Consider the following 13,183-nt stretch of genomic DNA (forward strand, 5'->3'; position numbering starts at 1 on the left):
GACTCCGAGCGGCGGGACGGGGACCTGCGCCGGGACCGGGACCGGGACCGGGACCTCGACCGTCTTCCGCGCCCCTCGTCAACTGAGGGCGGTCTAGTCATCCTGGCTGGCTTGCCGAGAGAGACAACAGCCCGCACCGGCGGTGCCGGGGGCCGGAGGCTCGGAGCCTCTATGAGCCTGATGAGGTCTCTGGCCGAGGAGAATGTCTCCGGCGTTGAAGGCAGCCTTGGCTCCACCTCGGTCGGTGCCGGGGAGCGTGGCGGTGCCGGACTCGACGGCGCTTGCGGAGCCGGAGTCGAGGGCTCAGGGCCCGTTTTACGCACTGCCGCAGCCACCCTCGTAGTGGACTCTGTGCGTGCCTTCGCCACAGCCTTCGCCAGTCTCTGCTTGCGTGCAGGCGAGAGCGAGCGGTGCCGGGTCGTCTTCGGCGGCGGTTTAGGTACCGTGGCCACGGTGCCGGCGCCGGTCGGTGCCGCGGGTGCACTCTGCACCGAAGAAGCCCTTGGTGCCGGCGCTGACGGTGCCGGGGGCTGGAGGGACGCCTCCATAAGGAGCTGCTTGAGGCGACTGTCTCTGTCCTTACGCGTCCGCGGCTTAAAAGCCGAACAAATGGCACACTTATCTGTACGGTGTGCCTCGCCCAGGCAACGGAGGCAGGAGCCGTGAGGGTCACCCACTGGCATAGGCCTCTGGCACGTTGAACAGGGCTTAAAGCCCGGTGCCTTGGGCATGAGCCCGCACCGGGGAGGGGGAGGGAGAAAATACTCCCCCTATCCTTATCTAAACTAACTAACTATTAAAACTAACTATACTAACAGTAAAAAACTATATACAAAACCAGTAGAGAGAGCTAGGGGTGTGGAGGACTACTGAGCACTCCACAGTTCCGACTGCCGTCACGGGCGGGAAGAAGGAACTGAGGAGCGGACGGGCCGGCTGGGGTATATATTCAGCGCTATGGCGGCGCCACTCCAGGGGGCGCCCAGCCGGCCCGCCGGAGTTGCTAGGGTAAAAATCTTCCGAAGAGCCGTGCACGCGCGGCGCGCACACCTAACTGGAATGCATTGGAGCAATCACTCGAAGAAGAACATGCCCCTGTGGCCCGGGAGAGGCATATGGCTCTGCACGCTGCTCCTGCCTGAAAGCAGGGCCACCCAGAGGCTCCCCGCCGCCGAATTGCTGCCGAAGACCCGTCACTTCAGCGGCGTGTCCTGGGGCAGAAGGACCCCCCGCAGCGGGTCTTTGGGGCACTTTGGCGGCGGGTCCCAGAGCAGAAAGACCCCCCCGCCGCTGAAGACCCGGAGCGGAAGAAGCTCCGGGGCCCCTGGAACAAGTGAAGGACCCTGCTCCAGGGTCCCCAAAAAACTCCCATGGGGGCCCCTGCGGGGCCCGGGGCAAATTGCCCCACTTGTCCCCCTCTCTGAAAGCAGCACCCCCACAACTCCCATTGGCTGCAGTTCTCTGTCGCCGGCCAATAGGAGCTGTGCTTGCAGGCAGGAGCAGCACGCAGAGTCCCATGCCTTCCTTCCCCCCCCAGGGGCAGCTGGGGCATGCTGGTTGCTGCTTCGAGTGGCGTGGGGCAATTGCAGTTCACAAGCCACCTCAAATGTTTAACTTGAATTCTTGCTTTAGCTCTCTTTTCCTAAGGAGGACATTCCTAATTCCAATAGAACAGGGGTAGGCAACCTATGGCACGCGTGAGCTGATTTTCAGTGGCACTCACACTGCCCGGGGCCTGGGCCACCGGTCGGGGAGGCCCTGTATTTTAATATAACTTTAAATGAAGTTTCTTAAACATTTTAAAAACCTTATTTACTTTGCATACAACAGTAGTTTAGTTATATATTATAGACTTATGGAAAGAGACCTTCTGAAAACATTAAAATGTATTACCGGCACGCGAAACCTTAAATTAGAGTGAATAAATGAAGACTCAGCACACCACTTCTGAAAGGCTGCCAACCCCTGCAACAGAATAAGCATTATCTGACCCTTGGCAGCATCACAAAACTGAATTTAGGTCAAAGGAAGCAAATAAATTCAATAGCAATATGATGGAGTTACAAGACACACAGATCACTGCATAGTTTTATACCATCGGCCACAGAATGCTTTATTCCAAGCCTCATCACACTTTCAGTTACAAAACATGTGGCAAAAAACAACAGTTAACACACCAGATCTGTCATATTTCTACTTACCTCTATTTTTGAACTGGCTTTTTAATATTAAGGGATGTAGAACATTTCTCTCATTTATTTTCTTGCATTACTGATGTACCTGATGACAGCAATTTACATGTGTCTGCATTTACAGTGAAGTACCCTTCGTTTCCTCTTACGAACCCTCATTTTATTCTCCCCACGCTCCCACTGTTAGTGCAACAATCCAGCATATTGCCAGTTGCTGAGGTATATGTAGTTACAAACTAATTTCCATCTTCAACCCAAACTGTTACTTTTTACTTTTTTTTTTTTTTTTTTTTTTTAACTGAAAGCAGTATATTCAACACAAGTTTCTCAAAAATATTTCCATTCTGGAATAAATTAGTGACAGGCTGTGAAAACCAACAGCCTCATCTTTTACCCCTACACAATTCTTGCTGTACTCTTCCTCCCCCACCCTCCCCCTTTAAAATATATTCTGTGCAAAATTAAGTTCTGTGTCGGTCTGTACCATATTTTGGAAAAAAAACTGTTTATAAAATATACTTAATTCCTAAAAACAATCCCAACATCAGATAACAGAGGAAGAAGAAACAGATCAGATGTAGCCAAATTTATCACATGAGAAACTAAGAATAACATGTTCTTAAAGCTCCAGTAATGCATTCCTTCAAAAACCAGAATGCACTTTGGTCATTATTAAACATTAGTACATAGGCAAATAAAATACAAAATGCTTGTTTGAGTTGTTTTGTATATATATATTTTTATACCACACAAGTTTAAGATACATTACCTCAACTATTTAATGACAGAGGATTAGTAATATGTCATGTATGATGGATTTTTTTTTAGTGTGTATATGTATACATAGTAGAAAATGTAATAGGCTCTTTTCCAATCTGAAGATGATTTTTCAAATTCTAATCATAAATATATTTCCCCAGAAGTAAAATGTTTAAGGATACTCAAACATGATATTGGCCCTCCTAACATAGTTTTGTAAGTGGGATGTTGTTATATGTTTAAGCACAAACTAATAACTCTGAAGGGATGAATTTCTAGTTTTTCCATATTCAAAAACTATCTGATACTCTAAGGAAATAATGAGTCACAATTGAGCTAATCTAAAATGTAAACCCCAAAACAAATCTAACATCAAAATCATGCTCCTTAAGTAGCATCAGAGTTTAGACTGGAGACTTGGCAACCTAAATAAAAACACTGAGGAGGAGCTTGGTGATGCTAACATTAGCAGCATTTTTTAAAAATTGCCTTAACTACAACAACACTGCATACTAGCTTTAGTTGATAGATTTTGCAAGCTACATTTTTATAATTGCAGGAGATGTGGGCATGCAAACAAATAAGACTTACATTATATAGAAATGTTTCTTTTTTTTCTTTTTTTAACAGTTCTTAAAGTTAAGTGTGGTATAAACAGCATATACTATAGTGTACTATGGGAGAGTATCTGTCCTATTCTTGAATGTATATAATTTACCATCTTCCATTAACAACTTTTTCACTCATAAGTGAAGTCCAAATACTCAGGTTGCAAAAATAATATATTACTCCACAGTCCACCATAATATATTCCCTTTACTATATATAAAGGTCCTAATTAAAAGTAACAATAAAAAGTGCACATACTGAGCATGCACAGTCGAATCTGTGCAAATAGCCCAGTGTTTCAAATAAATACAATAGTTAATTTTATCAAAATATCTTACAGCATGTTAACCATTTACAATTATTGCTCTAATAAAAGTGTTAAAGAGTACTTGTTGACCTGTTATGTAATACCTTATTAATATCCAAGGGTGTTTAAACTGCAGCTTAATCAGTTTAGATCCTGGACTCACTCAAAAAAAGTAAGAAACCAGCTTGCTTCTAGCGTTAACATAAAACATTTTCACTATCTGTCATACTGTATTATCAGTACTTTAAGTTATCTGTAAATATGTATAATTTCTACTGTAACAATCAATCTACAAATATGTGTTTACCCATAAATTATGAAGTATAAAAGCTTAGCATTGGTATTTAGCTTTCAAAAAAGAGACAGTAATTTAGTGTGAACAATTACCAGGATCTCAAGTATCTGGATATCAGTTTTCTAACCCTTTCAATAACTAAGCATACCAATACTTGAAAATAAAATACAAATGTCAGCTAAAACATAAACAGTGAGATGATAAAATAAATATAAAGATTGCACAAGACAATCAGATGTAAACACTTCAGTTTTCCAAACTATATCCTTGAAGAGGCCATAGCTTCCAAAGCACAGATTCAGTGACTGCTCTGAGGCAGTTTAGTCAATCAATGCATTTTGCCAGAATACTGTGCTACATCTTCTCTTTGTGTATTGTCATGATTTGATCTTCCAGAGCTGAAAAAGTGAAAGCAGCAATGAACATTTTAACTTTTGCAGGAATTTTCAGTTAAATATTAAAGTTACAGTACATTCCTGTGTTTACATTTTAAAAAACATACCGCTGTGTCTAAAGTGTATAGAATCATTGTTACAATCCTTTACTTGTGAAAGAACAGATATTTTTGTAATTTATTTAGAAAAATGAATGGTTGAGCATCAGGACTAGAGGCCTGATACAACTGCAAGCTTTTGTAACTGATATTCCCCTATCTCCTGAGTCTGGAAATTATGACAGCTCATGCAGTTCAGATTTCAGTGTTAAATGATCAGTTCATTCTCTAGTCATCCTGGGGTGACATGATGCGTAGTGATCCTACATCATGTTGTGACATCATGCATATTGTGGGGCAAGAGGTAATATGTACAATTTCTGTAGGACTCCAAGAACTGCAAAAAGCTAGCAGTAAAAAATAATGGTCAAGAGGCAGAGATAATTTCCTAAATTAGATGTAGGTCTTGTAAGATTAGTTAAATAAATTAACTGAGCCTGTAAAGAAGTGTATCTGCTAAATGAAGGCCCAAGGTTGGAAGAAATACATGAGAAAAGCTTTCTGGTGGTTGATGTGTTCTAAGAATAGAATGAAGATCCTCTCTTTATGTACATTAAATTTGATGAAATTATTTTCAAACAATATTCTTAACTTTACTATGTATTTTTACTGAGGCCACTATAAACATACAATTGTGACATTGTGTGTGTTCTGGATCAATACATAGTACTGGAAGTGATCACCTTTAGATTAAATCCAAGCAAGTCACTGATAACACCAGAAACAGCAGACAGGATGACAACTTGGGTGATGTTATAAAGCAGTGGGTTCATTGTAAGTCCATATAACCTGAAGGGGCTGTCCAACTCCTACCAATGGAAATATATTTACATAATTAAAATACAGAAATTATACAAAAGCAATTTTAATGTCAGGAAATATGGAACTAATACTTCAATGATCACATTAATCACATTAACAAGATTTGTGATATGTAATTTTGAATGCCTTTGAGGCTGTAAAGGGGTCACAGTATTGACAAATAAGACAAAATATTTTAAGGAAAAAAACTGCTTGCAACTCCAATTACTGCACCGGGACAGCCAAGCAGCTGATTTAACTGCCCATTTTGTTGTTGGCACAGTGTATGTGCTTGAGAAGCATCTTGAAGTTCCAGTTCTGGAGCCAACAAATACTTGGAAAACTAGATTTCCAAAAGAAAGAGGGTGCTGTGCAGTGAAAAGATGAGAATTTAAGGGCTGAGCAGAAAAATAGGGAAAGTTAAAGAGCTCAGTCACTTCAGACTGGCTGCTGTACTGTAAAATAATGTCACAGAGGGCTTTAAAAAAAACAACAACTCATGCTCTGATGCCTCCTCACTTCTGCTGCAAAAACAAAAGAAACCTACAACTTTTCATGACAAGAGTTAAAATATACTGATGCTAAGTAATAATACAGAACACATTAGCTCTTAGCAGAAGAAGAGCTATCTATTGTGCCAAAGGGTTAATATGACAGTTCTCATGGGTTTTCTTTGTAGTATAGGACAGAAATTAGTACTACAAAGACATTAATTCCGTTTGTTATGCAAAGGGCATGTCTCCAGGTGAAAACACTTATTTTCTTAGCATGAAAAGAAACTAAATTTAAAAAATCACTTAAAAAAATCAAAACATAAACAAATGCATAAGAAATATTCATAATGATGCAGTGATTACCTTGTTCACTACTGAACAATGGTTTTATGTGAAATGGTGTTATCTGACACTTTGCATAGTGCCAAAGTTATTAAAATATTTAATAATTGCTTTATTATTGTTTTATCTTTGACTTATAACTTTCTGTAACAAACAGTTGTTTACACATGTCCAAAATACCCGTTAGTAATTATAAAATCAAGTTTTACAAATGGCATCCCATGTTAATAATTCTTATGGCTCATTTGTTATTTATTACTTGTATTAAAGTAGTTCCTAGAGGTACAACGAAGACTGTCGCCCCATTCTAGTAGGTGCTATACATACACATTGGAAGGGTGCAAAGAATAAGAGCCATGATGGGTTAAAATCTAAAGAGAGAGGAAAAGGGTAGGAGAAAGGAAAAGTTACTGTTCCCCACTGTGCAATTCACACAAAGGCATAAGTAGCCAAAAATGTCATCAACTTTAATGGTGTGTGAGGTTCGGAAGCTCATAAAAATAAAGTTATTTGTCTCCCGCATGCTCATATTTGTTTCTGATCACATTTTTCCACAAACTTGCTAAACTGCCCAATTCAGTAATATGCAGTAAGTACTAAAGTGAGTGCAGATTCAAGTTTCTACTATACTATTGTATATAAGGGAAATATCCAAGAGATTAGACCACATGGTGTCTCACCTGTTAATTAATATTCTCTGAATATTCTCTTCACAGTTACTGTGGAAGATCTACCCACTTGCTCCTGGAGGCAGGGATATGCTAATTTATTTCTCTAGGTATCCGATCCTGGCCTTTCAGAGTCACTGTGGCACCCAAACACCTAGAGAATGCCTCCAATGCTAGAAAACAGACAAGGAACCTAGGAGAACCACAACGAGGGCAGGATGTTCCACACTGGCAGAGGGTCACTCGGTAAGAAAACCAATTAACAGATGAGACTAAATTGGTCTGTTCTCTTAGAGTGACCTCCCCACAAATCTGGGTACAACTACTGGGGAAATAGCAAACAAAGTCAGAGAGAAGGAAGACGGGAGGAAAAAACCTCAAAACAATAGGTAACTATTTAATAACCAATATTCTGAACTTTGTTAAATGGCAGAATCTAAAAACAAAGTTCAACCAGAAATATTCTGCACCCAAAAGGTGCCTAAGGACACTTCCACATCAGCTTTATAATGCTTGGTAAATGAATGGAGGCAATTTCAGAAGGATGCATTTTTTAAACTTAGTATTGCAGAACTCTTTGATAGCCATGTTGGCACATCTAAAGATTGTAGCTTTAGAGATTTTTGGCCCTTTATGTAGTAAGCATAGTAACCAGACTTTTGGAATAGGCTCTTTTGACTAAAGGAGAATTTGAGAGCTCTGACCATGTTAGGAGAACTATTTTGTTCAAGTGAAGTGGTTTATGATGAAAGGAAGAAAAAAAATGAATAACTTGGTTTAAATGCAGTGAAGCTTTACCAAGTGGCTCATAGGAGACCTTCAGTGAAAGCATAAAGTACCAAATTAAAACTCCATTTATCTTCTGGGTCTGAGATATTTGACTGCCTTGAGGAAATGTGAGACGTAAGGATGAACTGCCAGTTAAATGCTAATGATGTACAGTCAAGTCAAATGATGACCCACTAGTGAAGTTCCTTCTCCGTTTAGGAGAAACTCTAGCAAAAAACCAGTGGAGGCCTGATGAGGATGAAAGATGACTCCCAACTATGTTGGTAAGCCTAGGACAATTGAGTGCTTTCTGGAAGGAACAAGAATCTTTATTGCTCAAGGGGAAAAAGACTGGAGTATCAACCAGACAACCTCAAAGCTGTTAAATGTATGAGACTGGTTCTGATGAAGCACTGATCCCTAATGCACAAGTACTTGAGAGAGGTGGGGAAGCCATAGCTCAGCGACTCATCTGAAAGAATGAGAAACAAGGGTTTCTGGGGGCCACAAGAGGACAATAAAATTATCTTCACTCCGGATTTTTCTGACAACTTAAGAGGAGGAGCAGGGGAGTTAAGGCAAGGAAAGTGTCATTCAGAGATCAGAGATGTTGAATGAAAATATGTCCATTCTCCACACCTGGGGATCAATCTGGGTGGAATAACAACTGCTTGTTGAGCAGGTAGGCAAGGAGGTTCACTTGTGGAGATTTTTTAATGAGAGGGTTATTAACCATTGGAACAAACTACCAAGGGAAGTACTAGATTCTCCATCTCTTGTTTTCTTCAAATTAAGACTGGATGCCTTTTTGAAAGGTATGCTTTGGTTAAACACACACTGGAGTAACTGGATGAAATGTAATGGTCTGGTATATACAGGCAATCAGACTAGAGGATCTAATTGTCCCTTCTTGAATTTAAGAGAAACTGACAAAAGCTAAACACTCTTTAGGATCTGAAAGGATATTGAGCCCACGTGAATGTTCCATCCATTCAGGCTGGAATCTGCTGCAATTGAGGGGGTAGAGGGTCTGACAGTTTTCTTGACATCTGTTTTTTCACAATAGTTGCAAGCCCAAAGATCTCTGGACTTTAGTGGTCAGTGTGGTCAGGGACTGTTTCTTGTGATCTCAAACTAATAAGAGGAAGGCCCAGGAATTTATAGGTATGTCTACATAGAAACACTACTGCAGCACATCTGCAATGCTGAAGTGTAGACACTTACTACAGTGACGGAAAGGGTTTGTCTGTCTCTGTAGTAAACCCACCTCTCCAAGAGGCTGTAGCTAGGTCTACTAAAGCGTTCTTCTCTCACCCTAGCGGTGTATACACAGCTCTGAGTGACGTAGTTAAGCCAAGCTAACTTTGTAGTGTAGATCAGCCTCCAGTCTGTAGAGAACAGCTCACTGTCTATGTTTAGACCTGAAGAAGAGCTCTCTGTAAGCTCAAAAGCGTGTCTCACCCCAACAGAAGTTGGTCCAATGAAAGATATCACTTCACCCACCTTGTGTGCCTGTTTAGAACATTAGAAACAGTTGGTGAGCTGTGGACTTGGAATGTAGGCCTGGAGCATGTATTGGATTTAAGAGACTTTGCTGAGTCAAGAATCAGACCCTGTAGCTGTATCAGATCCTGAACTAAGAAAAGAGAGTATCAGAGGGGTAGCTGTGTTAGTCTGGATCTGTATTCACCCACGAAAGCTTATGCTCCAATACTTCTGTTAGTCTATAAGGTGCCACAGGACTCTTTGTCGCATTTTAAGAAAAGAGAGTTTATCTTCCAACTGATGGTGGATCTGTGAGTTTGGAGAATGAAGACACTCCCTGGAGGTAAATCTGGGCAGGTTAGAATAAAGTAGTTTTGGTCAGGAGATCACCCAAGAAATAAAAAATATGGATACTTCCCTGCTTGGGAGAAGGGGTGGAGGGGAGAGAAAGCAGGTTGGTGCACATTCAATTTTATCAAGGATGTCCTCCAAGACGTCAAAAATCAACAAGGTAACACGCGCCAGCCTCTTCAACTCAACAACACTGCCAGTAATGCTGTATGGCAGCGAAACATGGGCGCTATTGAAGACAGAGGAGCAGCAACTGTCTGTCATGGAGAGGGCAATGGAAAGAAGAATACTTGGAATTTCAATCTGCGACCGAGTCCCCAATGAAGTGATCAGACAGCAGAGTGGAGTGCAGGATGTCGTTGCTGAGAGCAGGCATAGTAAAATGCAATAGGCCGGGCATATAGCGAGGCTCACTGACAATGAATGGACTGCAGCTGTCGCCAAGTGGTATCCATGGGAACTGAAACAACCACTCGGCCGACCTCCAAAGAGATGGGAAGATTTTATAGTGAAAAGACATGGCCGCACATGGAGAAGGAGGCCAGGATATGAGAAGAATGGAAGACATGTTGTGATCGGTGCAATCTATATGAGGGCTGAAGGACCGATTGATCCAGGTGATCAAGGATACTTCCCTTCTTTGGGGCCGCAACCACACTTACCAGCTGGAAAAAATCTCTCGTGGGGCTAATAATAAAATAAAAGGAATGGCCACATACTAGGAGTTCCTGTTCATAACACCAGTATTCTAACCAGTAGTTAACCAGGTGAATGTGCACATACAGATATGCCTCAGAGCAATTGAACACAAAGTCCTGGGAGATGATCTTTTGGATGAGGAAAACTAGGATTTCCATCCTGAATATGGATTTCTGGACAAGGAAATATGTGCAGAAGAGATCCAAACTGTGACAAAAATCCCATCCTTCTCAGATAACAGGAAGTATACTGTAAACACCTGTGTTCCAGTCTGCCATTAAGATATGAACAATTACCCCAGTGCACAACAGGATGCAATCTGTGTCCTTGTTTTTGCCAGATGCACAGACCAAATCCAAATTATATGGTAGGGTGTGACGTTGATGAAAACCTGGTCTAATTACCTACAAGACTAATTTGCCATTGGTCAAACCCAGATAAGATTCTGAAACACCTCTCTCTCTCTCTCTCTCTCTAGGCAGTCAAGGTTGGCCCATGCTAGCATAGCCTTATTGTAACCTGACGGCATTCTTCTGGCTCTTTCACTGGAGATAATGAACTAGTCCTTAGCTCTAGTGGAGTGAAAGGCATATCTGTAACCTCTTTCCAAGCTATACTTAGGAGAGTGAAAGCAAGAGGGTTTTGGTTTTTTTCCTTCTCCAGAGTGAGTAATCTTAAAAACTTTCTTCGGGCTTGGGCTTGAAAGATTTTATTGGTATGACATAGATTACTTATCTTAAAATAGGAAATACAGGTAGAATCAGTTCTCTCTCTCACACAGGTAGAAACTTCTTAATCACACTCACTGTAGTATGTTTAGTTCAGTGGTGTTCTTCACTGTAGTGACCAATACCTCTCAAAACCGTTTCTTGACACTGAATAGTATATGGATCTAGATTTGGTATCTGACAGATCCAATACTGCCAGGCTGTGCTGTACAGTTACAGCTGTAGAGGTTCAAATCACTGGTGAGTGTCAAAACCAGTCTGATACACCAGCACTTCTAAGCTCTCATCAGAAAAGAAAAAAATTTGCATAATCCTTCCTCCAGAAGCAAGTCGGAAGAGTTACTCCAGTAGCTGTCTCCATATTTGCAGAGAACAAGTCCATTAGAATAATGAGCAAAGTGCATTAGAATACAAGGGCTTCTATAGAAGGTTCTAGTGAATGACTTCCTAAGCCACAATCAGACATGTGAACACTTCCATCTATTCAATCATAATCTGTCGATCAGTTGACAAAAGGAAGTATAATATTTCCAAAACACTCCCCGTGATGATCTATTCTATACCTATACTACAAGTTCACCTGTAAAAATGTGAGTAATTTTATGCACAGGCATAGTTTCATTTACTTAAGTATCATTTACAACTAGATAATTTAAAATTTAGACTGGATGAAACACTCTGCAACTGGCACAGAAATGAACATGACTTCTATGACAGGATTCTTAAATATGTAAAAATAAGTTGATTCTAATTTTAAACAATAACCAACAACTGTTGCAGCATTTAGGAGGATTAGCTTTACAGAAGAGTATTAATGTTACAATAATTGACCACTTAGCACCTTATATAGAGCAGAGATCAAAACCAAAGCAAGCTTATAGACTCCTCCTTCTTTGGTCCAGCATATTGCCTATCCCAAAGGCTCCCCTCACTATACTCTCCATGTACTGTTGGTTACAAAGTAAAACAATAATGATTTTAATAAATTTCTATTTGCAATCCACAGCGATGACACAACACAAGAGACTGAAGCATATGAGAGAAAGTGTCCTGGTGACTATTAGGGAAAGTGGGTTTAAAGGGAAGGGTATATAGTGCATACTACAGAAATGCTAGGAAGGTGATTTATTAAGCGAGATGTTCACTCTTACCTTCAGGAGTTTAGTAGCAAGTTTTAAAACATTGTTTACTAGTGTCAGTTCCTCCTTCTTATTAGGCTTCTTCTCCATTTTCAAATACAGATTTATCTATTCAAATAAAATATTGATTTAACACCTCAACTGAGTTAACAATTGTTTTTGAATGGATTCTTGCTAACGGGATAAGTGATTAGTCAGTAATAATATGATAAATACATAACTATTGTGGAAATCCAGAGGGGTTTTTTTGTTTGTTTTTAAGAACAAATGTTAGTATGATTAATACTATAATAAAAACACATTTTATGATGTACCAAAATAATTGTGACTCTCTCATTAAGACAATAACTGAATCTGTAATTCGACACATCCACAAATCTGATTGGAAAGAAAGAGCTATAAAAGTTGCTTAAAGGATACAAGATCCTCTGTTCTCTCTGGAGTCTTAATACTCTGACAAAATTCTCCAGGTGATTATCGAATATGCCAATGAATGAAACTCCTTATTGAAGCAGAAAAATAGAACACTGACAAGTTCAATGACCTTGCAAGACATTTTTGATAACAACATTGCCCTGAAAATGTAGCTAAAAATTATAATTTATCTCCTTGTTCCAGGCCTTCCAGAAACTTTGGAACATAAGCAGCTTCTGTTTGTCTTCAACACCCAAAATGTGGCAAAGATCACTTGATAATTAATAAAAACAAATGAAAAGATTTTTTTTTAAAACTTGGTAACTTTTTAAACTAAAAAAAATAAAAAATAAAAAAAATCAGCTTCAGTGTAGAATAAAATGAGCAATTTTAAGATAGACTCCAGACAGACAAACTCACAGATACCAAGTAGCAGAGGAAAAAATAAAGAATCAAAATAATCTAAACTGGCATTAACATAAGCTGACGCTCAAACATGAGGAATGACCCAATAATGGCTCCTAGCATCCATACAGGAAAAAATGCATTCCTACTCAATGCTACTGATTTTACTTCTGAAAAGAAGGAATTGCCATTTTCCCACAATATGAAAATAAAACAAAAAAAGAGGAGAGAACT

General features: G+C 40.1%; 1 protein-coding gene across 5 annotated transcripts in view; it reads right to left on the minus strand.

The window, feature by feature from the left end:
- Positions 1-2,092: 2,092 nt before the first annotated feature.
- The window catches only part of PHTF2 (putative homeodomain transcription factor 2), a 172,578-nt gene continuing 161,487 nt past the window's right edge, over positions 2,093-13,183 (minus strand). For all 5 annotated transcript variants that reach the window (XM_045029620.1, XM_045029597.1, XM_045029616.1 and 2 more), the window contains 3 exons: positions 12,143-12,238; positions 5,339-5,464; positions 2,093-4,560 (listed from right to left, as the gene is read on the minus strand). In XM_045029620.1, the coding sequence (XP_044885555.1) occupies positions 4,540-4,560; positions 5,339-5,464; positions 12,143-12,238 (243 nt within the window). In that variant the 3' untranslated portion in view covers positions 2,093-4,539. The remainder of the gene's footprint in view (positions 4,561-5,338; positions 5,465-12,142; positions 12,239-13,183) is intronic.

This window comes from Mauremys mutica, chromosome 1, assembly GCF_020497125.1.
Source record: "Mauremys mutica isolate MM-2020 ecotype Southern chromosome 1, ASM2049712v1, whole genome shotgun sequence".
Classification (NCBI taxonomy): domain Eukaryota; kingdom Metazoa; phylum Chordata; order Testudines; family Geoemydidae; genus Mauremys; species Mauremys mutica.